The 27,035-nt window shown below is 43.7% G+C and overlaps 1 protein-coding gene across 3 annotated transcripts in view; it reads right to left on the bottom strand.

The window, feature by feature from the left end:
• The window catches only part of ATRN (attractin), a 160,395-nt gene that overhangs the window by 108,918 nt on the left and 24,442 nt on the right, over positions 1–27,035 (bottom strand). For 2 of the 3 annotated variants that reach the window (XM_083756248.1, XM_083756250.1), the window contains exons 2-3: positions 3,206–3,289; positions 1,146–1,259 (exon numbers count right to left, since the gene is read on the bottom strand). In XM_083756248.1, the coding sequence (XP_083612374.1) occupies positions 1,146–1,259; positions 3,206–3,289 (198 nt within the window). Of the gene's footprint in view, positions 1–1,145; positions 1,260–3,205; positions 3,290–23,966; positions 24,005–27,035 lie in introns of those variants that run through there. The other variant, XM_083756249.1, reaches the window with a different exon arrangement.

Raw genomic sequence — 27,035 nt, 5'->3', positions numbered from 1 at the left:
GCAGGGCGGGACTTTTAATGAAGTTGGGGCTTACAAGGTGTCAAGGCAGTCACTTGCCCAACTTTGTTTGTCATCAGTATCTACAGCAGCACCTGGAAGCTTTAGGCCATATGAAGACATCATCGAAAGAGTCAAGCTGTAGTCAGCATTATACTACCTAGGGATCAGAATCCACTTTGTAGAAGCCAGCAGCAAATCAGATAGACAAGCGATGGGGAAGTTCATTATTCTTAGGCACCTGGGGGAATATCAAAGCTTGCCTACTTGCAAGAAGAAACGCTTATAAGTTTGTCAACAGCATGAGCTGAAGACGCCAAACACAGAAACATCTGCTTAACCTTGCTCTAAATTAAGTTCACTTAAGCCAATTCTGGATTGCCAAACTGGCAAGTGTCAAAATAAACAAGTTCATCTCAAGATAAAACAGAAGGTAAAAGACTATTTCTATGTATAAAACGGTGTTTATCCCGAGGCAGTGATTTCTCGTTTATGCCATTTCGAAACACTGTAAGCTTCCTGAAACCCCATTAATAAGCTCACTTCAGCTTTACAGATGAAAATGCAATTCAAAGCAAGTATCTGCAAGATCTTTGCTAATGACTGGGGTGGGAGAGATCTATATTATTTTCCCAGATGAACCACGGCCTCACTATATGACATCTGGGCAAAGAAGAAGAAACAGAACTACTGTCAAGTTCTCAGTCTTGACAACTTCCTAAAGCACCCGAATAAAAGCAACATGGAACCCAAGTGCATCTCCTGTTGAAATACAGAAGTGTCAAGGCACCTGATGGGCAAGGAAAAAGGTTTTCAAGGTGGCCAAATCATGCATACCCATCACATTTGGCTGGAATCAGCCAAAGCTCCAATGTGAGTCAAAAGGAAAACTAGTGGAGCGGCAGCACAGTGAAGACTGCTGTGCAAAGGCTTTTCCTGTGTTCACCACATGCACAGATCTGCAAAGGGCTAGAAACTCAAGTAATGTGGGAACTACAAACAAAAAATATACCACATAATACTTTCCCTACGTTTCCTGATCCAAGGACAGAAAAAAAAGAACCGCAGACTTTCAAGACAAAACATGAAGAATCGCATCAAACAAATACGACAAACCAATTAGTTTCACACTGTTCTCTGGGGCTTACCTAAAAGCAGCCAGTAATGGAGCATAAATCGAATCCCCATCATATACGTATAAGTGGTCCCAGCTGCATTCCGTTGCAAAATGATTAAAACGGAGCCTAAGGATCGAGTTCGGCCTGTGGGAAGAAAACAAGCGGCGTTATTTCCGCAGTCCCTCAACATATTGCTCTTTTTTGTAAGCAAAGCCACAGCTGGCCTCTAATATTGTATCATCGTCTATTCTTTCAGGTTATTTTATTGTGATGCAATGACTGTTGCCTCATAACTTCCATCACCACTTTTTCTGTAGTGAGCATTTCTTCCAAGTTAGTCCCCATACAATAGGTTTTACTAAATTCTGAAGAATTAGCCAAAGCTGAAATTCTGCAGGCTATTATAATCTCAACACAATGAGGAAATATTCCTATGTAAAAGCTAGGTTCTGCTGACCAGCTTCATGCTACAGTGGTACCTCAGGTTAAGTACTTAATTCGTTCCGGAGGTCTGTTCTTAACCTGAAACTGTTCTTAACCTGAAGCACCACTTTAGCTAATGGGGCCTCCTGCTGCTGCTACGCCACCAGAGCACGATTTCTGTTCTCATCCTGAAGCAAAGTTCTTAACCTGAAGCACTATTTCTGGGTTAGTGGAGTCTGTAACCTGAAGCGTATGTAACCTGAAGCGTATGTAAGCTGAGGTACAACTGTACTGACAATAATTTGGCAGTTCGGACTTGCAAAGGAAGGAAATATTATCAAAGCAGTCACACAGTGCCACTGTTGTGGGGCTGAATCTTTATAGACTGCAGCTGGGGGTGCCACACATTTTAACCCCCCACCTCCACCCCAATATATTTTGCCTGAAAATGTCCAGTCCAACAATGGATGTATCTCAAAAAATTAGCATAGTCTCCTCACTTATATTCAGTTTTGCTCTCTTCTTTCACATCAAGGACTGCAATGACATCTCCTAACTAATTCACATATTGCAGGCACAGGAATAAGGTTAACAAAGCAGGGGGTGCTTCTTTAATACAGGCAACTGCTTCTATGTAGAAATTTCAGTTGTGTAGATATATATATTCTGTCACATCTGACCCAACATATGCACGCAAACGTAAATGCATGAAGCGCTCCAGAATCTCAAAATAGGTTGGGTTTGCCAGCATCCAGCCTAAAAATACCACAAAACATTATGACTGAACAAAAACAGAAGCACCCTTCAATAGGAATGGAACGATAAAAGTGCCATTCTTAATTAAAAAAAAAAAATCCTGCTAAGAAACCACTAAAATCTGCTGGGGGGAAATCAAATATCATTGTAGTTAAAGCAAGGACCTTGACTGAAAGGTTGACAGAACCTCTGAAGGTCTGTCTGAATAAATGTGAATTTGGGACAGGATCAGAGAAGTCCCAGCTTTCATTGGGGAAATGCCGGGTTTTGTTTCCTTGCACAAGAGGAAAAGTCATGAAATATGTTGCCTCTTGCCTTTGGCACAATATCTGGGCAGCTAGGCTGCGACCCACAAGTTTAAGCTTGAGGGAGAACAATAATTGTTTTTCCTCTCTTTTGCCAACCCAAGGAGAATAGTAGCTATGATCAGAAAGCCGAACCACCAAATTATTGGTATTTTTAAATTATGTCACCCGATATAACTCGGATCTTTCCCTATCTCTGCTGATGCTGAACCACAGCCTGAAGAAATGGGTGGTGAGAGATTCTCTGGGGCTTAATCCTCATAGCTCTATTCCAAATGACAGGCTGTAGTCTTTGCTATAGGCCAGGAAGAAGTCTTATCCCCCAAAGTAAAGCGAGATGGATGCCGTTTTTGTACGGACTGGACCAGCCATGGCCTACAAACTGTTTTTAAATTTGGTCCAAAAAACAACAGCATAAAACTGGTGGAATGCAAAATTAGGGCCAGTTTCAATCATTGTTCAAGAACAATTCTTTCCTGTTTAGCAACAGGACAGCAAAAAAATAAGCCAAACGGGAAAGCAGTTAAAAACATCATGATGTAGCTACATACAGGCAAGAATACTGCCCAATTCCATCCCGTGAATATAAAGGTGTTTGCTTCTTACCTTCCCACAATAAGCCATGTGCATTTCGTTTTGTATTTATAGTTTCCAGGTCCATCTGTTACATACCCCGAACTTCCAGTAAGCCTGTGAAGAGAAACTAAAAATGTAGCATCCCGTCATGATTTAGTCCTTCTTTTTTACTTTTAAAAAAAACTTCAATATGAATACAGCCAATAAATTATCCTTATACTCTCGTAATTCTCCTTCCCCTCCTTTCAGCAAAGTGTTGTCATCTCTTCTTGCCAAAGTGTTTTAAAAGTATCTCCTCACAACCTTTGTGGAAATGCTAAAATATTGCTAGAGATATTTGTTTTTCATTCTGTGATACTAGAGATCCTAATGTGGATTTTGCTGACAAACTATTTAAATGGGACCTCAAGCATCCGGCATACAGTTACAGTTTTTAGAAAATCCATTCTATCTGTCCCCAGATTCACTAGCAATAAAGTCTCCCCAAAGTTAGTATTCTGAGATTTTCTGGGGGAGTACAAATTCAGAATTTCTACTAGGAGGTACAAATTCAGGTTTTTTTCTCATCATTATCACCATGAAGCAAACCAAGGGTGCAAACCTGCATCACCCAACACAGAATGATATCCAGTTAAGTCATACTAGAATAGATCCATTGATTCCAACAAGACTGCTGTGAGTATTACTTAGCTGGACGTCACCTGCTACTAAGAATTATATCTGTTTAACAGGGGCAAACAACTATTAGAAGTCTGGCGTGACTGGCACTATTGTGATTGACCAGCTTTCCAGGAAACTACCACATCACAGCCTCAGTCCAAATTAAAGGTAAAAAAGGTAAAGGACCCCTGACAGTTAAGTCCAGTCGCAGACGACTCTGGGGTTGCGGCGCTCATCTCGCTTTACAGGCCAAGGGAGCCGGCGTTTGTCCGCAGACAGTTTTTCCAGGTCATGTGGCCAGCATGACTAAGCCGCTTCTGGCACAATGGAAAACCGAAACCAGAGCAGTGCACGGAAACGCCATTTACCTTCCCGCCGGAGCAGTATCTATTAATCTACTTGCACTTTTTGGCATGCTTTTGAACTGCTAGGTTGGCAGAAGCTGCGACCAAGCAACAGGAGCTCACCCTGCTGCAAGGATTCGAACCGCCAACCTTCCAATCGGCAAGCCCTAGGTTCAGTGGTTTAGATCACTGCGCCACCCGTGTCCCTGTACCAGTCCAAATTAGCTAGCTGCAAAGAGGTTAAACGAAACACACCCTTTGTTGCAGAATTTGACACATAGCATTGGGCCACTGCTCTCATTTTTGCCTTAGTATACTGCATTCAGATAACGCCAGATAACTATGCCTGGCCCCATACTTCCTATACAGGGTACTTCCAACTGAGCATGTCCATAGCAAATATGGCATCAGCATACATTTTCACACTCCAAAGACAGCTTCCAACAGTTTGCCATGGGGAAAACCGAGACCTGTCTTTTCCAGGGACATTAATCGCTGGTATACAGAATCGGAAGTACAATGAATTAGACTTGCAGGCAGACGCTGTGAGAGTCTACCTGCAGTCTCTCTTTTTTCTTTCGAAGGTCAGCATACCCATAAGCCTTTCCAATTGCAAAAAACCAAGCAAAGTTTCCCTGCCATCAGTCCCTCATGCCGCAGGAACTGAATAATTACTGTTCTTTTTACAGTCCCTGCTGCTTTTCAAAGTGGAGGATCTTGTGCTAATTTTAAAAGCCCATAACAAGAAACATTAAAAGGTAAAGGTACCCCTGCCCGTACTGGCCAGTCGTGACCGACTCTGGGGTTGCGTGCTCATCTCGCTTAAGAGGCCGGGAACCAGCGCTGTCCGGAGACACTTCCGGGTCACGTGGCCAGCATGACGAAGCTGCTCTGGCGAGCCAGCACCAGCGCAGCACACGGAAACGCCGTTTACCTTCCCGCTGTAAAGCGGTCCCTATTTATCTACTTGCACTTAGGGGTGCTTTCGAACTGCTAGGTGGGCAGGAGCTGGGACCGAACGACGGGAGCTCACCCTGTCGTGGGGATTCGAACCGCCGACCATACGATCGGCAAGTCCTAGGCACTGAGGTTTTACCCACAGTGCCACCCGCGTCCCTAAGAAACATTAAGGGCTGCCCAATTCTTTAAGGACTGCCCAATCGCCAAAGTATCTGAGAGAGTTGCTACTGGTGGCCCCACAGGGCGAGCCCAATTATGTGGAAATTCCTTCCAGCTGAGATCAGGCAAACTGCAGCAGCTCGGTGATATTATTATTATTATTATTATTATTATTATTATTATTATTATTATTATTTCTTCAGTAGGCATCTTAAGTAAGCTTTTCTGATGTTGTGGTTATTTTTAATTGATTTTATCCTCTGTATCTCTTTTGTAACCTCACTTAAAACTACTGTTTTATGTGGTGTATGACTTGTGACAGCAAACAGATGCATAAAACCATTCATTGCTCAGAGCTAGATGAAGGTGCACCTCTTCTGCTATGAATGCACAGAGAGAAAAATGATTGGCAGCTGACATTGGAATGAAAGTGACAAATTCCACAGCTAAATTATAGCAACCATTTCTTAAAAGGAAGCTAACCCAGAGTCCACACAGGAGTAATTGGACGCAGTTGGACATCTCTTGTCAAATACTTGTGTTTGCCCACTAGACCTCATTGCCTTTGCATTTTTTGAACTGGACAGAGCGGCAAAAGGTGAAAACAGTAGAGTTTGAAGCATGATTCTGGGATGTTGGGAGCCGGGCAGACACCCCCAACAAGACTCCTATATATGTGTGGTGAAGGTGCATGAGAACCACCATACATTGGTATCTTGGTTCTCAAACGCCTTGGTTCTCAAATGCCTTGGTTCCCAAACGCCGAAAACCCAGAAGTGTTCCAGTTTTCGAAAGCCGAACGTCTAATGCGGCTGTTGGCTATTATTTCCGGGGCGCCTTCACCAATCAGAAGCTGCACCTTGGTTTTCGAACATTTCAGAAGTCATGGACTTCCAGAACAGATTAAGTTTGGCTCTTTTGTTTTTGCTATTTATTTTGTGTTTTTGTTTTTGGGGCTTTTTTGGTTAATTTGTTTTTGTGACTGTGTGGAACCCAGTTCAGCTATTGATTGATTGATTGATTGATTGATTGATTGTGTGACTGCGGAAATGGATAAAAGCCCCCCGTCCAAACAATGACTATCATCAGTGCAGGAAAGGGAAAAATTAATTTTAATTTCTTTTCATCTACAATACTGTCTTATTTATTTTATAGTACAGTACATTGATTATTGCTTTCATTTTATGGATCAATGGTCTCATTAGACAGTAAAATTCATGTTAAATTGCTGTTTTAGGGATTGCTTTTTAAAGTCTGGAACGAATTAATCCATTTTGCATTACTTTCTATGGGAAAGCACGCCTTGGCTTTGGAACGCTTTGGTTTTGGAACAGACTTCTGGAACGGATTAAGTTTGAGAACCAAAGTACCACCGTACTTCTCAAAGGGGCTGTGCCTCATCTGCTGCTGGCAGCTGTGCAAGGCAAAGGAACAACCCCAGTTTTTCCAAATCTTTGCGAGCTTACAGAATTGAAGGAATTTCACACATCTGTTTGATAATGCCAGGGATTGAGATGCAAGGTCCAGAAAAGGGCAATTTCAGATTCTGACTAGTCCCCCACAAGCAGCTAGAGAATGATAAGAAGGACCGTTCGTTTTAGTGACTTTATATTCATTACAGGTTGCTACTGAAATTTCCCTGCACCTGAACCTTGTAGCATGGCTGTTTCTTTTAGCCGGAACAGAAGAGGTTGAATGTTTAACAGCCCTGAGAAATTCGGCGTACAGCGCAGGTGCCTAATTTGATCTTGTTTTCTCCAAAGCATGACCTTTAGAGAGCAGCGCAACCCTCTGAATCTAAATGTGCAAAGAGCACCGTGTATCAATTGAGTCGGCACCCTGCCGGTAATTGATAGCAAACAAACAGACTTTGGTAGCTCAAACAAACCTTGTCGAAACGGCAAAAGATCTTGTGCAATCTGCCCTTCTCCCAAACAACTTCACTACGCAGAAATCGTTACAACTGACCTACTCTGAAAGCAATTACTGCAGCTTTCACAGTACAAATAGCACCACAAATGTCTCCAGCATTGCTGGCGAGACCCAAGGGGGAAAGTGAAAAGTTCGGTTAGAAAATGAATCTGCCCAGATCTCAACTGCTCCACCTAAAAAGGGACACCAGGATACCTCTAAGAGGAGAATTTCCAATAACAGCCTATAAATGATTTACTTGCTGTTATGTCTTTGTGGGTGCCCTGAACCGCTGCAGTACCTTGAGAATTAAGGTGAGCTGACAGATGTTGGATTTAGTAAGGGAAAAAATGTAGACTGAGCTAGTCCTTCCAGGCTGGGGCATCGCCTGGGCGTAAGTTGTTAAGAAATGCAAGGATGTTGATGGACAGTCATCAGCGCATCAAGGGAAGATCCTAGAATCCGTGAAACAGGGGTTGCCAGGGTTACAGCGGGCAGAGAAATGTTTAGCATTCCAGTTTAGCCTGAAGGTAAAACAGTGTGGCCATGCTGCATGTGGCTTGGGTTGCGTTTTGCAAGGGTTTGGGAGAAGAGGGGAGGAGGCAGTACTGCATGCAGGCTTGACTGGGAGAGGTTGAACCGAGAGACCAGGGAGCATGACTGGTTTCTGCTCTGGACCCAAGCTTGCTGAAGCGATGGGAGAAGCAGCAAGAGACACCTCCACTGAAGGCTTCAGGTGTGAATATATGTAAATAAACCATATTTCTTAAATACACTACAGTCTCATAAAAAGGTAAAGCTAAAGAGACCCCTGACCATTAGATCCAGTCACAGACGACTCTGGGGTTACGGCACTCATCTCGCTTTATTGGCCGAGGGAGCCGGCGTACAGCTTCCAGGTCATGTGGCCAGCATGACTAAGCCGCTTCTGGCAAACCAGAGCAGCGCACGGAAATGCCGTTTACCTTCCTGCTGGAGCGGTACCTATTTATCTACTTGCACTTTGATGTGCTTTCGAACTGCTAGGTTGGCAGGAGCAGGGACCGAGCAACGGGAGCTCACCCCGTCGCGGGGATTCGAATCGCCGACCTTCTGATCGGCAAGCCCTAGGCTCTGCGGTTTAACCCACAGCGCCATCCGCATCCCCTACAGTCTCATGCCTAGTCCTTAAAAGCTTAGTGGGCAGGGCGCAACCTGTTGGGACATCTTCACTCAGCTCTGAATGTCTCTTGAATGGTTCCTGAACTCCTTATTTGTGACCCCTGAATTCTGCGTCTGCTACCATGCCTATACTGTTGCTCGCCTGCATAAAGAGCTCTTTCTTACTTGCACCTAAAAGCCTCTGTCCGCATGTGTTGGGGAGGAAGGAGGGCAGTAAGAGCCTGAGGCTCAGCACCACTTATGCATACAAGAAGCCATGAGGTTACCATTATACCTGAAAGAGGACAAAGTTAATGCTTGAGTTTCCCACTGCAATCCTTCACTAAGGATAAGCTATGCTAAAGTCACATTTGCAGCAGACAGGGATCATTCATCGCTGTCTCATCTTCAGCATTTATATAAGCACACTTGGCTATACAGAACTTTAGTGAAAACAGATTTCAGGTATGCAATGAAAATCGAGGGAGATGATCCATTCATTGCTTTGTAATAACCTTCAACAGACAAAGATAAGCCCAAGTTAAAACAATGTTTGGTTAAAAACCCATTTTAATTATGTTTTCTCTGCAGCAGACCAGCTGACATTTAACTGCTTATTTTGTTTGGCAAAAAAAATTATCAGTTGACTGACGGAGTTAATTTGGCGGAGAAAATTACTGCAACTTCTTCCATGCCAGCCTTTGGGATAAAGGACTAGGCATGTTAAAATGAGAACAAAGTAAGTTATTGTCTACTAGATGTCGGGTAAAGATAGGAGTCAAGACTAAACTGTGTCAGTTACACCTATAATCAGAAGAACCTAACAGACTTAATTGGGTTTGAACCTTTTCACATCCATTGCTTTCTGTACTCAGGATAATTTATATGTCAATGTGGTACCCTCCAGGTTCCTGATTAAGTTTATCATCATTAATCATTGTGACCTTATAAAACAGTCAACAATCCATCAACATTCTTCCTGCAATCACCTCAGAAAGGCAGATTTATAAAATCGAATCACCAACAATCACCCAATTCATACCCTAACCAAAAACTGAAGCCTAAACTCATTGTTTCACAGGCACAAACACTACAGGGATTCATAATAGGGCATTTTTAGTAACAGCACCCTGGCTCTGGATTATGGTGGAATCAACATTACCTAATTTTCAGCACCAGATGAAAAACTCCACTTATCCAGGGCTTTTGACTAGATTAGCCTAGTTATAAAATGGGACAGACTGTGTGAATTGAACAGTAATTTTATTGACTGGCTTTATATATTTTGTATACCACCCTGTGATCATTTTGCAATGAAGGGGGTGTTTTTTTATATATATAAATAAGTAAGTAACACTTTAAATTCCAGTCATCAGGTTGCGTAGATGCCCAGAAAATTTATGCAGGCAGATAAAGATTTGAACAGATTTTTCCAAGGCACGGTATCAACCCCAATCTGGGTTTTATAGCATATATCAGCAATAACTGCAGCATAACTTGCAGCACAGCGATGGGTTTCTGTGACCAGCAGGTCTCAAGTTGTCTAGCTGCCCAGAAATTTCATGCCGGCGGATAAAGATTCGAACAGATTTTTCCAAGCTACGGTATCAGCTCCAATCTAGAGTTTACCAGTAATTGTAACAAGACTTACAGCAAGGCGATGGGGTTTCCATGGCCAACAGATCTCAAGTGCCACCACTGTATCCTATAAAGTACTAACAGTGGAATTGCTACGTACTCCCCACTTCCTCATTCAGTGAGAAGAGACAAGACTATTTGGGGAAGGGGAACTGGATGAAAGTGTGCACTGGAGAATTCGGGGCAGCGTTCGTTCCCAGTTTATGAAGCACCACGACACTTGGTTCCTCCCTCTACTCACATTCACATCCCACCACGAAGGCACAATGACACTTTACAGCATATGCAAAAGGATGAGGCCTTGCCCAAAGGAGCAGCCAGGCCAATCAGAATTTCAAGTGTGGAAGACAAAGAACAGAGGGAAGGGTAATGAGCAATACATCTGGAGCCTAGCAGATTCTGTTAGCAATCATGCCTTTCCATTTATGTAATCTCTGTTCCATTTAAAGAGTTCGTTGCAATCACCATGCAGTTATAAGAAGAAAGTATAGATTGCCTACTGACACAACAGTCATATCCCAAAATTAGAAACATACAATATGCCAAAAATGAAGGATCTTGAAATACACAAGCTGGTATCTAACCTACATTTTCTGCACCTGTGCGCTTCTCAAACATTGGCTGGGATCCAAACTGCTCTGCATGCTGTTTGCCACATGCAGGAGACTTTAAGCTCTCCAGCTTTTCATAGAAACCCAATAGTCCACCCATGCCCACCTCTAAAGGTCAGGACACCTGCCAGAGGAACACCCCATGAGGGAAAGGAGCTACCACGGCAAGGGGGGAGGAACTGGTAACCCCCCCCCAAAAAAAGCATTGAATGCATGCAGCGTATGTTGGGAGATTTGGAACAGACAAAAGGAAGTATTTATTTGCACAGTGCAATTGAACAATGAGATTTGCTAACAAAAGATTACCAACCTGGGTGTCTCTAAAAGGTGATTAGACAAATTCATAGCGAATACAGCTGTCAATGGCTACTCCCCACGATGGATGTGTAATACCCTCCAGTGGGCATCATGCCTCTGAACACCCAATGCTGAGGAGTCCACCTGGGAAGAGTGCTCCTACACTCGTGTCATGCTTTGGGGCTTCCCTTGGGCGCCTGGAGAGCACTGCAAGAACGGAATGCTACTCTAAATAGTCTTAGGTCTGATCCAGCATGGTTCCACACCCAGGCTTCTCTGGGTCCTGGGCAATGCTTCATGACCACAAGTCTTTGGACCACAAACGTTACTGCAAACAGAAGCATTCCACCAACTAAAGAAAGTCACCATGTACAAGTCTTCCCATCAATACACATGAAAAGACAAGTGACAGGGAGGCTGCGTTTTTACTCTGCTCACCTATCAATCTCTCAGTAAATGATGTGTCCTCAGTCACGAAGGGTCAACTCCTTCATGCAACAACAAAATGTAAGAAGAGCCTCTTGGATCAGAACAAAGCCCATCTAGCCCACTATCCTGTCTCACAGTGGTCAACCAGATGCCCCAATGGAAGCCCACCAGCAAGACCTGAGGGCAACAGCACTTGCCCACCTGTGATTCCCTGGAACTCAGGCATACTGCCTCTGACAGGGGATGTGTAACGTAGCCATTGTGGTTAGTAGTCACTGAAAGTCTTTTCTTCATTAATCTTTTCAATCTTCTTTTGAAGCCATTCAAGTAGAGGGACTTCTTTGCCTCCGAACTAGCCAAACAAACAAAAAACTCCAAACGCTGCAACGTGTCCTCATATGGGAGTCACACACCATCCCTTTGATCATTTTTGTCACCCTTTTCTGAAGCCTTCCCAACTCTATAGTATCTTTCTTGAGAAGAAGCAACCAGAACTGTACCCAGTATTTCAAATATAGTCCCGCCATAGATTTGTACGGTGGTCGCATTTTTGTCAATTCCTTTCCTAGTGGTCCCTAGCCTGGAATCTTCCCTTTTCGCAACCACTGCACCCTGGGACAAAAATCAGTAGAAAGGGACAACCAAGACACATTTTGAAAACTGTCTGTCACCAAACAGAATCTATTCCGTGTCGGTATGTCAGTAGCCATATGTCAATACGGTTTTGGATTTTTTGTTTCCATCATAAGCAAAAATTCTGTAACCCTGCAAGGCGTGTGTGTAGAGGGAAACCCTTGAGCTGCCACAATTTTTTATTTTTTTTAAACCAGACACACACCAGGGCTAAGATTTTCACTATCATTATGCTTTTAAAAATATTGGGAAACAAAGGAAGAATATCTATCACCTAAGTTCTAAAGTGCAGTGGGATCTGGATCATAGTGTGCACATAACAAATTTGAGCTTCACAAAAGTGGTAATACTTTAGCCTAGATTCATGAAGAGTTACCAATTATGAATTCACTCAGCTATGTCTCTAATAGCAAAAGTGGATGATAAGATTGTGGATCCATATCAACTGGACAGTATGCCAAGCTCCAGGGGGTTTCCAGAACCTCCTTGGACAACAGCCCCACTCAATCCGTAGCACAAAAAGGTAATAATTGCAGGGAGGCTGCAAATAAGTCTCCAATATACACAAAACTCAATGCTTTCTCTAGAAAATGATTGTCAACCCAGAATCTCCTAAAAGCACTGCTGGCCTCCAGAACAAAGGAGAGAAGTAAAAAAAAAACTAGGTATTATTTTAGGGTAAGCATAGATGCATATGGTGATTATGAACATCTTTAACGTTAAATGCGTTTCAAGTCATTCCAAAGTTTATGCATGTTGAAGAGGATGTCAATAAAAGCATTCCGTGCAACTTGACATAAAAAGCCCTTGTCCTTGTTCTAATGGGGTTCTGTTTGCATCCGGTCTTTGCCAAGTGTATCTACAACTAACCAAACAAGTATCTGGCAGTTCATCAGTGCTGAAAAATCAACAGGGAGAAATGGAAAAATTGGAAGCCCGCTTCTAGATGCCATGGGAAGGAACCCCGGGAGGCAAGAGTCCATGAAAACGTAACAGCATCGTCTCCCCAATAAAGACAGACACTCCAAAGAAAGACTAGGGCAAATATCCAACAGACTGGGTGTGAATAGGAACCTTAGTTTTATCACTCCCTTAGTACCTTTTCAGCACATTAATTCTCATTCTCACAACTATCCCACAAATCAATTTGAACTTGAGTTTCGGGGTAAGACAGCATCTCCAACATCCAAATATAATGTTTCTGACCTGCATTTATAATCCATTCTCTCAGAAAAACAACCCTGCATAGGTTTGCACATTCTGATTACCGTATTTTTCGCCCCATAGGACACACCGGCCCATAGGACGCACCTAGTTTTTTTGGGGGGGGGAATTATTTTTTCCCCAGGTGCGGGGCTGGGGCGGGGGAAGCCCGAGCAGCCCCCAGAACAGGCTGCTATCCGCAAGCCGTGGGAGAGCTGCGCGAAGCCCGAAGCTTGGGGCATGCTGAGCTCAGCATGCCCCAAGCTTCTGGGTGCCGGCAAGCTCTCCACTAGCCGTGGGAGAGCTGCGTCTCCCACGGCTAGCGGATAGCTTCCTGAAGCCTGGAGAGCGAGAGGGGTCGGTGCGCACCGACCCCCCTCGCTCTCCAGGCTTCAGCAAAAGCCTGCATTCGCCCCATAGGACGCACACACATTTCCCCTTCATTTTTGGAGGGGGAAAAGTGTGTCCTATAGGGCGAAAAATACGGTATTTACTGAATCAGAGGTTAAAGTTCACTGAAAATCAAAGCCTAGCAAATTTAGAAACTGTACACTTGCTCCTTCAGCCAGAGATCATGAAAAAAGTGCAGAGTTGCGAGTGCGAGTGTCGCAATGTAAGAAGCTCCACCCAGAGTAATATTGGGCAAAAATTACAAGATTTAAGATGACAACACTCCATATGCAGCATGGCACCAAAAACTGAACTTGTCATCAACTTTGCATTCTGCTCAGCTGAACATATAAAGCTGCCTTTCACCAGGTGAGATTGTTGGCCTATCTAGTTCAATGCTGTCTACACTGACTGGCAGTGGCCATAAGCGCCGACTCCATGGGACCTGAGGGGGCCCGAGCCCCCTCAAAAATTCGTTTGGGGGGGCTCCGCCCCCCCAATAATTTAAGAAAATTATTACTGTAAATTTCGCTCTATAACACGCAGATTTTTTCTCCTAAAAAGTAAGGGGAAATGTCTGTGCGTGTTATTGAGCGAATGTGTAGTCCCTGGAGCTGACTCGCCGGAGCGCAGGAGCAAAAATCAGGCAAAAATAAGATCCGGCGAGCGGGCGGAGGAAAGGCGGAAGCTGCTGCTTTCCTGCATTCTGCCTCAGGGTCTTACTGCCCACCCGCTTCTGTTGCTGCGTTTGCTCAAACTCAACAAAGAGCAGGGAATCCCCTGCCCTCTTGGCAAGCAGAGGGTTAAGGAAAGGATCAAGTCCTTCCTTCTAATTCTTTCCTAGTCACACTGCGTGCAGGCTCCAGCCCACCACCTCCTCCTCTCCGTGCTCTAGGGATGCAGGTGGGAGAGAGAGAGAGAGGGGGCTAGCTTGGGGGGGGACTTTTGCCTTCCTTTCCTCCCCCCCACCCCGTTAAACTCCTCCCCTGCATTCTTAGCCAGCTGCTTCTCCGCACACCCCTCTTGTGCTTCTTGTCCCTTCTGTGTTTTTCCTTCCCTCCCCATTTAAAACGTGGTGACAAAGCACGGATCCACATGGATCCTCAGGATTTTTGCATTGGGTCACCCCAAATTCACCATCAGATCACATTGCATGTCCATGGCTACATCTTGCACCAAAAAAATCACGCACCTACTGTTGCCTGGGGCTGCAATGGTGCAAAAACGTGGTTACAAAGCACGGATCCACATGGATCCTCAGGATTTTTGCACTGGGTCACCCCAAATTCACCATCAGATCACATAGCATGTTCATGGCTACATCTTGCACCAAAAAAATCACGCACCCACTGTTGCCTAGGGTCACAGTGGTGCAAAAACGTGGTTACAAAGCACGGATCCACATGGATCCTCAGGATTTTTGCATTGGGCTACTCCAAACTCACTGTCAGATATTAAAATCTTTATAAAATAGAGAATTAAATACATACAGAATGTTAAATTTTCAGTTTTGAAATATTAGTACTAGTTTAGTACTGTATTTCTATATTACTATAGTACTGTATTAGTTATTTTCAAATACTTAAATATTTTTAGGGTGTAAGACCCAATTAAAGCCCGTTATTTACATACAGTATTACAGTATTTACATACAGTATTAGGCATACTGTATTAACTTTATTAACTGTATTAAAGCATTAACTTTGAGATATTATTTTTATTTAATGAACCCTCAGCCTTATTCAAAGTAAGCTTAAATTAGCTATTTCACTTATTAATCAAAGTGCTATTACTGTGCGACAGCAATATTTTATGTTTTATTCTTTTAATGATAGTTTAGGATTTATTTAAATATCATTTCAGTCTTTTCAGAGCTATATATTCACTGCTCTGTAATAGTCTATAAGCATAATTGTTACTGTAAATTAAATTAGCTTTTTACGAAAATACCGTGCGTGTTTATGTTTTGTTTCTTTTTTCAAAGCCAAAAAGTGTTTCAGGCTTGTCGAGTTTCCCGGAGTGTGGAGTTATAGAGAGTCGAGTTTTCGGGGTTCTAATGTTGATCATATGACTCTAAAATACTTTTAAAAAACTTTAAAACTCACTAATTTTCATCTAAAATTTAGAAAACTTCCCGGGGCAGGACCCCGGTATGGGCCCCCCCCCAATATTTTTTATAAGTCGGCGCCCCTGGCAGTGGCTCTCCAGGGAACGTTCCCAGCCCTACCTAGAGATGTCAGGGATTGTAGCTGGGATGGCAGCATTCGCTTCACCACCGAGCCAAAGTGCTTCCATAAATCTGCGAAGTGGCTGTCTTTCCGTTCTTGCTATTGAAGAGTTCGATACAATTTGAAAACTTGCCCAAGAGCTCAGTTCTAAAAGAAAAGCATTTTTCTCTAGCTGAAGAGCACACAAGCAGAAGCCCCATCAAGCACCACTGCCACTTACAGAAGTGTGTTTTGAGTTCTTCCCTCCAGCAGTAGACCAGCACTCTCAGCGCTACGACGACGGGTGTTGAATTTTGGGCCGCTTGTGACTTGCGAATGACAGACACACAATTCAAGTATTTTAATCACTGGAATACTGTCTGCCTGAAGCACTCACCGGGGAGGTGATCCCAACAAAAAGGCTTCACAATTTGGTATGAGGCACAAGACTTATCAAGTGACTTATTTGTGGTTAGAATTGTTGACTGATATGTCCAAAACAACACAGATGTTAAAGAAGAGCTACAAAGTGCTTAAATCACAAGATCACCAAATAATTGGGAGGGTTACAAATATTCACAGCACCATGCCTTCAAAATGACCTCAGCAAACAGGATGTAAAATTCCTTAGTGTGCATTCTGAAGCTGCCTTGAGTTACAATACTTTAAAAGTCATTCAGTTCAGAAACATTTGTTCCACTAGTAGTTATGGCTACATGGTCCCAGACAGCAGAAACCCCCAAAGGTGTGGAATCTAGCGAAGGAAAGAAGAGTGCATGGTGTGCCACAAACAGCCTTGCATTAACCTGCACTGAACCCAAGTCACTTGGGCACACAAGCAATTCGCACTGCCAGCCAGCCACAACACAGCAGACTAACTCGCTGCTTATTTTTTTAATTAGAGTACAAAAATTTATAGACAACCTATCATTTCAATAACTACCAAGGCAGCTGACAAACAAACAAATACAATTAAGGACACCCAGAGCTTCAAAGCAGGACCCCTTCAGAATTAGGTTTACTCCAGCATTCTGTGACCAACAGCAGACAGACAGATGCTTCTAAACTTTCAAGTCAAACATAGCTTTGTCCTGATTGCCTCCACAATTAATAGAGATACCTGCCTCTGTATATGGAGGCTCCACTTGACTATGAGGGCCAACAGCTGTTGATAGACCAATGTCCATGCATTTCTTTAATTCTTTAAAACAATAATTCTAACGCACCCTTCCCTGCTGCCTCCCAACCCAGCCATTACCACATATATCAGGGGTGCCTAACCTTTTTTCATACTTGGCCAACCACCCCAGGACCCAGCAGTGGGTATGGTCAAAAATTGGTGAGGCACCTTCACACATCCACGGATACATAGCAGAGCAAGAGATTCTATACCTCAAGGTTGTGGGGTTCAAGCCCCACATTGGACAAAAGTTTCCTGCATGGCAAGGTACCTTCCAACTCTACAATTCTATAATTCTAGATCAGCAAGATAGACAAACTAGACACACACACACGGAAGACGATTTAAAGCAAGGCAGAATAGCGTAAAAACAAAAAACCATTTTGCAAAGTAAACAAAAGGCAAGATGGTTCTGTCTAGAGCAGAGGACCCAACCGGCCCAACCAAAGGCAAGCAAGATCTAGAGCAGGGGTCAGCAAACTTTTTCAGCTGGGGGCGGTCCACTGTCCCTCAGACCATGTGGTGAGCCGGACTATATTTTGGAGAGAGAAAACAAACGAATTTCTATGCCCCACAAATAACCCAGAGATGCATTTTAGACAAAAGCACACATTCTACTCATGTAAAAACACACTGACTCCCGGACCGTTCACGGGCCGGATTTAGAAGGCAATTGGGTCGGATCCGGCCCCTGCCTACCCGTGTTCTAGAGGACAGGATGGCTGCTCCCCTGGAAGTAGAGGCGAAAGACTTTTCCAGTCCAACAGAAGGATCCTATTAACTGGACGTCCCTCAGTCCTCCCTGGAAAAGTCGTCTTTACTAATCTACAACATGTGTAATGGTGCTTTGCCCAGTGGGAAAGCATGTAAACAGATAAGCTCAAAGTAATTTCTGCAAAAAAGCAGATAGTGGTACTTTAGCATCTCAAACGCCTTTCCAACACAGTTCCCTTCAACGCAGAGGCGGCTATTCTATGATTTGCACCAACACAGCTGGGAGCTATACATAAGCGCTGCAATGGCGACAAGCAGGGCTGATTGCCCGTGCCCCGTGCACAATTATAGCCAAACAACACTACTGCACAGTAGAAGAAGTATATTACGTTAAGGCATGAAAAAGTCCTGGCTGAATCAGAGATGTAAAAATGCCAAAAAAATTCGAAGTCATTTTGCTCCCTTTCTTTTTTTTCCAGGGGGGGATGGAAATTTGTAGGTTAAAATGAAAATTGTGCAATACCTTTCTTTAAGTACCATTTACAGTTCAAGAGTCGCTTTGATACTTTAGTAAAATAACAGGTATTATGTATAACTTGGTTTGCCATAAAATCATCGCGTCTGGTATATGTACTAAAAGTACAGTTTATTCAGGCATTAATTAGAAACTGAATTCACGTCTTAAAATTTTGCTACAAAATGGAGCTAGAAGCTGCTAAATGGTAAGGGCCCAAGCATTCCTTTGGTTACACAAGAAGAAACCATCAAGATTATAGTGAAACGAAGACAATTATTATGTGTTCTGAAAACTATCATTACAGTGGAACCTCGGGTTACGTACTGGCCTCCTTACGAATGCTTCGGGTAACGAGCTCCGCTAACCCGGAAATAGATGTCCCTAGTTAGGAACTTTGCCCCAGGATGTAAGCGGAAGTTGTGTGCCGGCGGCGCAGCAGCAGCAGGAGGCCCCATTAGCGAAAGCTCACCTCATGTCAAGAATGGTTTTGGCTTAAGAATGGACCTCCGGAACAAATTAAGTTCGTAACCGGAGGTACCACCGTATCTCCTAAGAATATAAGAACAGCCTGTTGGATCAGGCCAGTGGCCCACGTAGCTCCAATGTCCTGTTCTCACAGTAGCTAACCAGATACCTATGCGTTAGTTGTCACTGGCAGCGTTATCATCCATGAATTTATCTAATCCTCATTAAAAGCCATCCAAGTGGATGTCGTCACTGCCTCTTACAGAAGAACTTCCTTTTGTCTGTCTTGTCACTGGGAGTCCCTGAGTCCTACTGTCTTCCTGGGGCAAGGGGATGGCCTTCTCCATCCACTGCCTGAATGCTATCCTCCATACCATATTTCTCCAGTGTCAAGCAGACGAAAAGCACTCATTTCCACCAAAAGCTCTCATTTCCATTAAAAGAGCTGAGAAAAGGGAAGCGAGGGACTAAGACTCAGTGCATACTACAAATTTGGTGGTAGGACAGGGCAGGTATCCGAAAATGTTGCATTTCTCAGTTGTCCCCAGAATGTAGGGAAGAGACTTCACGAACATCCATTTTTTTAGTGGAAAGAGTATTTAAAAAGGAAAGGCCTGGCCATCATCACATCAACAGACTGGGTGCAGGCATCAGCTTTACCGATCAGAGCAACAAACCAGAGCAGAAATCAGATAAAAGAGAGAGAGATAGTCATTATTGCTTTGGAAAGAAATTGCTTACATGATCATTTTTACAAAACTTTTTTACACAAGCTCAGAGTAAAAGACCAAATATCTCCACACGGCAGCAAATACTGCTCAGACCTGGCGTAACTCTCTTTCACCTTCCTAGTCATAAAGCCAGAACATTTATTTTACTGTCTTACCACACCATAGCTTAGAAGTCTGCAGTTTATAGGAGTTAACATCTCTTAAGCACCAGTAAGTCAAATGATGTGCTGACTCTACAAATGCTTCCCATCACTAGTATTTACCAGCACACCAGAACCATTATTTCCGCAGCTGACTATTACTTAGACATGTAGCCCCTGGGTACAGTCCTGGCAGGAGTCAAGCCCACCTGCGACCAATATCGTCACAAGGCCAAGCAAAGCATACCCAATCCTCACTTATCTCCCGCCTCTGCTTCCAGCAAGGACACACAATTCCTTAGAACTATTTCTGCACAATTCACAACAGAAATCAGTGGAGGTTATCAAACAACCGTTTTGTAAGAGGGAAATAGAAACCTTGCTGAACCAGATTGAAGGATCAAGTCCGGCTTCCTGCTCTTCGTAATAGACAACAGATGCCACCAGGAAGTTCACAGATTTGTTCCTCTAAGGGAAGACAGCCACCAAAACATTATAAATTGCAGGTCATGAGCTGAAACAGAAGATATGCAAAAACTAACAGCCTGCCCTCTATCTCAAAACATGGAACAATAATGTATGAATTACTAATTTTTTAAAAATCTGCCCAGTTTGCTGCAGTTTGCAAAGCAGGAGCCTGAAATAGTTCTTCTAACTCCAGCAGCTCTCATTGGTGGGTTGGTGACTTTTTAAAATAATACCCCCTCTGCCACTCAAGGGTGTTTCTCAATTGGTCCAGCAGGCTGGATCCTCAATCCTTTGCACAACAACAACATGAATTCCAGGCTATGCTTGGGGAGAATGAGGTGAGCAGAGCAGCATCAGTATGATCTAGCCATCGTTCCTGTGAAGGCTTCCCCAACGTCATCCACAAGATGGTCATACTCAAACCCATCAATTCTCCATTGCGTTATCCAACTTAATATGGCTCTGAACTTTTGATTAGACACATATATTTCCCCCCACCGCTCCAAAAGAAGAGTGGTGTCGCCCTTCTCTCTTCCCGCCCCACTCTCTGCAAAACCCACCACGTCACTGAAACTTCTGACACACCTTCAGTATTCATTCCTAGCAAACCAGGCATATATGTTGATTTTGCTGACATTCATCTCTTGTTAGCTTTGCATTCCTGTCCTATTGCAGAGAACCTTGGTTCAGCTAGAAACCTGGAGATGCCCAGAGAATACCGTATGTCTACCTTTTCTGGCTTCTGATCTGAAGGAGGAACCTCTGCTCCATGAGGAGCATAATTTCATTTGGGAGAAGCCCCAGTGGTTTGTACCAGAATAAACTTCCCACAAGAGTTACTAAACACAGTAATTTCCCTGCGGTGAGAAATAACTGGACCGCCACATAGATTACAACATTTAGTGCGTGCCTAATTAGTCTCCAGAACTCCTACCATATCTACTGTAAATAAACACTCTTATTTAACATTAATTAATTCAGTATCACAAATAATGGGTGCCCTCCAGCAAGTACCTTCCCCAGGAGATCAGATTCAGCAATCTCATTTCAGCCCACACTATCCACTAGCCAGTTAATTAAGTTTGAATTTCCTGGAAAACATAGCCACCTTTTCCCATAAGGGACATACTAGTTACCTGGTCATAAGTCTGGTTAGCCAGAGGCCTGGATTATTTAGGTCACTGTGAAAACCCCAGAAGATCCAACTGCTAAGCCATTCTTCTCTGTCACAAATCCAGCTCACTTACAACTCCAAAGCTGCTAAGGTGGTGGATTTTTATTGTTACTGGAAATAAGGCAACCACAGAGCACAGGACAGTTACATTATTTCTAGCAGCTAGGCAACAAGCTAGGCGATGTCCTGCTACCTCCTTCCCATTATCAGTAGAAAGTTACTTAAGTTAAACGTCCATAATTTTTAAAAAGGGCAATACGTTTTATTGACCCAGAATTTGGACTATTTCAGCAGATGATTTTGCTTTTTTGCCTTTTTCTAAGTGCTGTGGAAGAGATCACTACTTGGTGTTCTTAATCAGCAAAGATACTTTGAAAGATTATTAGCCAAATGCATTGGCCCAAACCTTTTGCGCGCGCACACTCTCTCTCTCTTTTAAGTATTAGACACATCTGCGGGCAGGTATTTTCATACTGATTATCTCTAGTGTCTCACTTCCATCCTGAAAACAACACAAGATGGGAGGTTCCCATTTTGCAGGTGTCCAGTGATGGAGCTTCATGCTCCGGCACTGGGGGGGGGGGCGGAGAGCAGGCAGGGGCGGGGCTGGTGCGCGTCCTGGGGGCATGGCGCACCACCGGGATCGCGCTGCTGGGGGCAGTTCGCTCGCCCCGCACTCCTCTTCCTCCACCAGTGCAGGTGTCACCCCATGGTTCTTAACCCCAAACTCTGTGCAAGCTCCACTATACATTTGAGAGCATAAGAAGAGCTTGCTGGATCAGGCCAATGTCCCATTTGTCCACCATCCTGTTCTCACAGTGGCTGACCAGATGCCTGTGAGAAACAAGCCTGCTCCTCCATGAGCAAAATTCTTCGTTCACTTCACTGGGACGGTGATGCTGTTTAACAGACCATCCTCTCCTCCCAAATATCAAGCTCCTTCGTTTCTGAAAGCTGTATTCCAGCAAGGTGTCACGCATACACCCCTCATTCCCCAAGGCAGGGGAAATCAGAAATCTAGAAGCCACCACTGAATGTGCATGCAACACTGTGGGTTGCAGCCACACCAAGGAAGCCAAGTGACTGGCATTTTCAGTCTTTATTAGCAAAGCACTCCATTACATCAGCTCCTATAGTGCACCACTCCTCACTAACTAGTTGTTTAGGCAATCTGCAGACCTGTGCTTTCTCAGACAGTTGGGACAACAGCGCTGCTACACACTTCCTGCTCTCTTAAACCTCCTTGGCCTGGTGTGGTGCATGAAAGAACCCATTACTGCTTCCTCAATGGCAGCTCCAGTTGCTCTCTTTGCTTCAAAGCCCCTCCTTGAGCATGCGGGGGGGGGGGGGGAGAGACAGTGGAGGGGAGGGAGAGAAGGGAATTCCAAAGGCATGACTCTCCCTGGACCCACCACTGGCTTTTCAGCTTCCAAGACTCCCTCCAGCACTTTCCCCTGGTCTCTGGCTGCCCAATCTCTTCCTCTTGACTCCTCTCTGCCTCCACCCACCAGCAGCTGCTTCATGGGGGGCACAGAACCCCACAAAGCACTGGCCCTTTCTCTTGGATCATCATCTTCCCCAACTGCCTCCTCTACTCACACATTCCCCCCCCCCCCGACCCTCAGGCTCCTGCCTGTCCCTGACAGTGAGTAGGGTTACCCAGTACTTGGGTTTAAGGGCCCTCTTCATCTTGGGAGTTTCCTTCCTTATGGGAGCTTCAGCAGGTGCCCTGAAAAAAACACCATCCAAAACAAAAGCCTTAGATACAGCTCCTTTATGTCCAGCCTTGACACCTATTCTTTAGTAGAGAAGGAATAGCAGACAACCTACATAACTGGTGGGAGGCAAGCGGCATGTTCAGTTGTGATGAGTGCTTTGGAGAGAGAAATGCCATAAATGGCAGAAAAAATCCCAGCACCTGACTACCTAAAACTGTAGTGCTGGCACCTGGGAGTTTTCAACTAATTTTCTTGTCCTACTAGAGAAGTTATAAAATTGATATAGTTGTCCCAAGATGGCATCTTCTTGCAAACATGGGAACTTCAAGACATGCCCAATATTCCACCACATCAGTGACTTTCCACTACAAAGATTTCCCCAGTCACTTCAGTCTCAAAGCAGTTTCCTTACTTAAACTGAATTAGCTTTGCAATGTTTCAAAGGTTTCACCCCCAGGTTGCTGAATATTTTATTCTCAGCATTCTGCCCCCAAAGTGATATGTAATATAAAAAATACTAGGGGGAAGGATTAAAACAAAACAAATCCTGTTATCTTCCTGCTGTTTTAACATGCTTTTATACTGCATTTTATAGCTTTTGTGCATCACACTGAGATATAAATGTGGAAGGTGACAAATAACCACCACCACCAGAGTGGAATTTAAAAGCCATCAAAAACCCAGCAGAAGAAAACAGGTTTGTTTTTTCCAGCCGACCTAAATCTAGGCAAAGATGGGACCAGCATAACCTCCCTAATGAGTGAGATCCATTTTCAGGGCAGAGCTACAATCAACACTGTGAGTTACACAAATATTTCCAATCAGCATACAGTTTAACAACAGTCCTGTTTACGAATGATTCGGTTTATGAACACAGCAAAGCCAGAAGCAGTGTCCCGGTTTGCGAACTTTACCTCGGTCTAAGAAAGGAATCCGAACGGTGGAAGGGCACCAGTGGCTGGAGGCCTCATTAGGGAAAGCACACCTCAGTTTAAGAACTGACTTCCAGAACAGATTAGGTTTCTAAAATGAGGTACCACTGTAAAGTGAATAAAAGTATCCCCAGTAAAAACATTGAAGGGTTTCCAAAATACAGTGGTACCTCTGGTTGCGAATGGGATCCATTCTGGAGGCCCGTTCACAACATGAAAAGCCCGCAACCTGAAGTGCCGTATCTGCGCAGGTGCGCGGCGCAATTTAGCGCTTCTGCGCATGCGTGAGTGGCGAAACCTGGAAGTAACCCTTTCCGGTACTTCCGGGTCGCCGTGGGACGCAACCTGAGAAAATGTAACATGAAGCAAACGTAACATGAGGTATGACTGTACACTGTATACAATTTCTTTCTTTTTCAGATTTGGTGTCTTAAACCACCAGGATCTGCCCATCAAGTGACTTAAGACAGGGTATCTAAAGTACGAACTTTTCCAGAATAAAAATCCTCATATGACTGGAGCTCTATGTGCTGCCCCTGTCTGGAGATCAGGCAGAAGGACAGAAGGGAAAGTGATATTTTCTTTGTCCTCAGGTCACAGACCTTTGTCCACAGCAAGGTCTTGTCCGCCTCCATCCCTTCCAGGTTAAAACCACTCTATTTAGGTCAGCCTTTGAGAGGGAGAGTGTTAGGCTGCTGTGTCTTGTATTATCACCAGACTGCTATATAAAGCTGTTGTTTTACCTTGGTTAATTCTTCTGTTTTGTTTAAGCCTTGTTTTATACTTGATTGCTACTGCTGTTTAATGCTGTTGGATGCCTTATGGGGTGGAGGCATGGAATATAAATAATTTAAACAAATAAATATTTATAAACCCACAAAACTTGTTTAAAGGTCATTTTCAAAAACCAATTTCCCGCCCCTGAAATGAGGGGAGGTCTGTGCATACTGAACTAGCACAAAAACATTTGAATGGAGCAAAAGTCAGATCTAAGAGAGAAGAAGGTCATGTACAACATGCCCAATTCCAAATTTAGTTATTCATAAATTATAGAATAATAGAGTTTCAAGGGACCCCGAGGGTCATCTAGTCCAACCCCCTGCAATGCAGGAATCTCAACTAAAACATCCATGATAGAGGGCCATCCAACCTCTGCTGAAAACCCTCCAAGTAAGAAGAGTCCACAATCCCCACAGGAAGACCATCCCACTGTGGAACAGTTCTTACTATCAGAAAGTTCTTCCTGGTGTTTAGTCGGAATCTCCTTTCTTGTAACTTGAAGCCATTGATTTGGGCCCTATCCTCCGGAGCAGGAGAAAACAAGCTTGCTCCATCTTCCATGTGACAACCCTTCAGATATTAGAAGATGGCTATCATATCTCCTCTCAGTCTCCTCTTTTCTAGGCAAAACATACCGTATTTTTTGCTCTATAAGACTCACTTTTTCCCTCCTAAAAAGTAAGGGGAAATGTGTGTGTGTCTTATGGAGCGAATGCAGGCTGCACAGCTATTCCAGAAACTAGAACAACAAGAGGGATTGCTGCTTTCACTGCGCAGCGATCCCTCTTGCTGTTCTGGCTTCTGAGATTCAGAATATTTTTTTCCTCCTCCCAAAACTAGGTGCATCTTGTGGCCTGGTGCGTCTTATAGAGCGAAAAATACGGTACCTAACTCCCTCAACCGTTCTTCACAAGACTTGGTTTCCGGACGCCCTCCTCTGCATATGTTGCAGCTTGTTGATATCCTTCTTAAACTGTGGTGCCCAGAACTGGACACAGCATTCCAGGTGTGCTCTGACCAAAGCAGAATAGAGTAGGATTATTACCTCCCTAGATCTGGACAATAGACGTCCGATGATGCAGTCTAGAATAGGTGGTGTTGCTGTATCACACTGTTGACTCATGTTAAGCTTGTGGTTTACTAAGATCCTTAGATCCTTCTCACGTTACAAACCACTGACTAAAACCTTCCATTTAATTCAAAAATAATCTACAGCATGGCTTTCAGCAGCAAATGACCTCAAGAACAACTGCTTGTTGACATGGTTAGCATTCTATCTCTATCTTTATCTTTCTGTACTGGATTCACACCTCTAATTATGAATTTCTTAAAAACCTGAGCAGGAACTCATTTGCCTGGTTGACATTTTTGTTAAACATCCCTCTGCCATTTGGGATTGGATCGGTGCAGTGTTAACTCTTGAGCATTGTAAGAGCAAAGGGAAGACAAAAGAGCCATCAAACCCAGCCTTCCCTACTTGGAAGAACAAACATCCAGTCACCACAGAACAACATATGCAAACCAAACTTTGACGCACTAAGAAGGAAAAGGTGCACTGCAATGTTTCTCAGTGACCCATAAATACAAGGCAAATACAGTGGTACCTCACAAGACGAATGCCTCGCAAGACGAAAAACGCGCAAGACAAAAGAGTTTTCCGTTTTTTGAGTCGTTCCGCAAGACGAATTTCCCTATGGGCTTGTTTCGCAAGACGAAACGTCTTGCGAGTTCTTGCGAGTTTGTTTCCTTTTTCATAAAGCCGCTAAGCCGTTAATAGCCGCTAAGCCGCTAATAGCCGTGCTTCGCAAGACGAAAAAACCGCAAGACGAAGAGACTCGCGGAATGGATTAATTTCGTCTTGCGAGGGGACTTATTAGAACCAAAACTACCACTAAGAGCTGTATCCAAATTAATCACTGTAAGCTTGCAATGTGCAACTTCAACAAAACCTCCCTTTCCTCTCCTTTCTCAGTACACCTCACAAATCTGCTAATGGGGCTCCCCCAATCCTCCAGAGTAGATTTCGAAGGGTTGAAGGGAGGCACAAAGGGGAGGGGAAGTTCCCTTACTCATAAGCAATGATTTAGTTGGATATCACCTTAGCAAATTGGTGGTGCTTATATTTTCTTGGGAGTTAAATATGTGACCTAACAAATGTAAATGGAGGTGGTTTCTGTCACACATTCCTAGTTTTGTTGTCCTGGTTTTGTCCATTGCAAAAGCAGCTACCCAAAAATCAATCACCACTCAAAGTGCCCTAACATTTGCACTAATAGGCCAATTTAGAAAATTTGTTCAAAGCATCCTTAAACAAAATAAACTGGATTCCCTATCATAAATCTATCCAAGTATCTCTAAAGTTCTGAAAATTCAGAAGTTATTTAGTTCAGCATTAAAAAAAAAAATCAAGCTAACCTTCATAAATATTTGTAAAGCACAGGTGGAATAACCTTCACTTC

This window comes from Podarcis gaigeae (assembly GCF_964106915.1).
Source record: "Podarcis gaigeae genome assembly, chromosome: 9".
In the NCBI taxonomy this organism is placed as follows: Eukaryota; Metazoa; Chordata; class Lepidosauria; order Squamata; family Lacertidae; genus Podarcis; species Podarcis gaigeae.
This window is presented reverse-complemented; position numbering and strand designations above follow the sequence as displayed.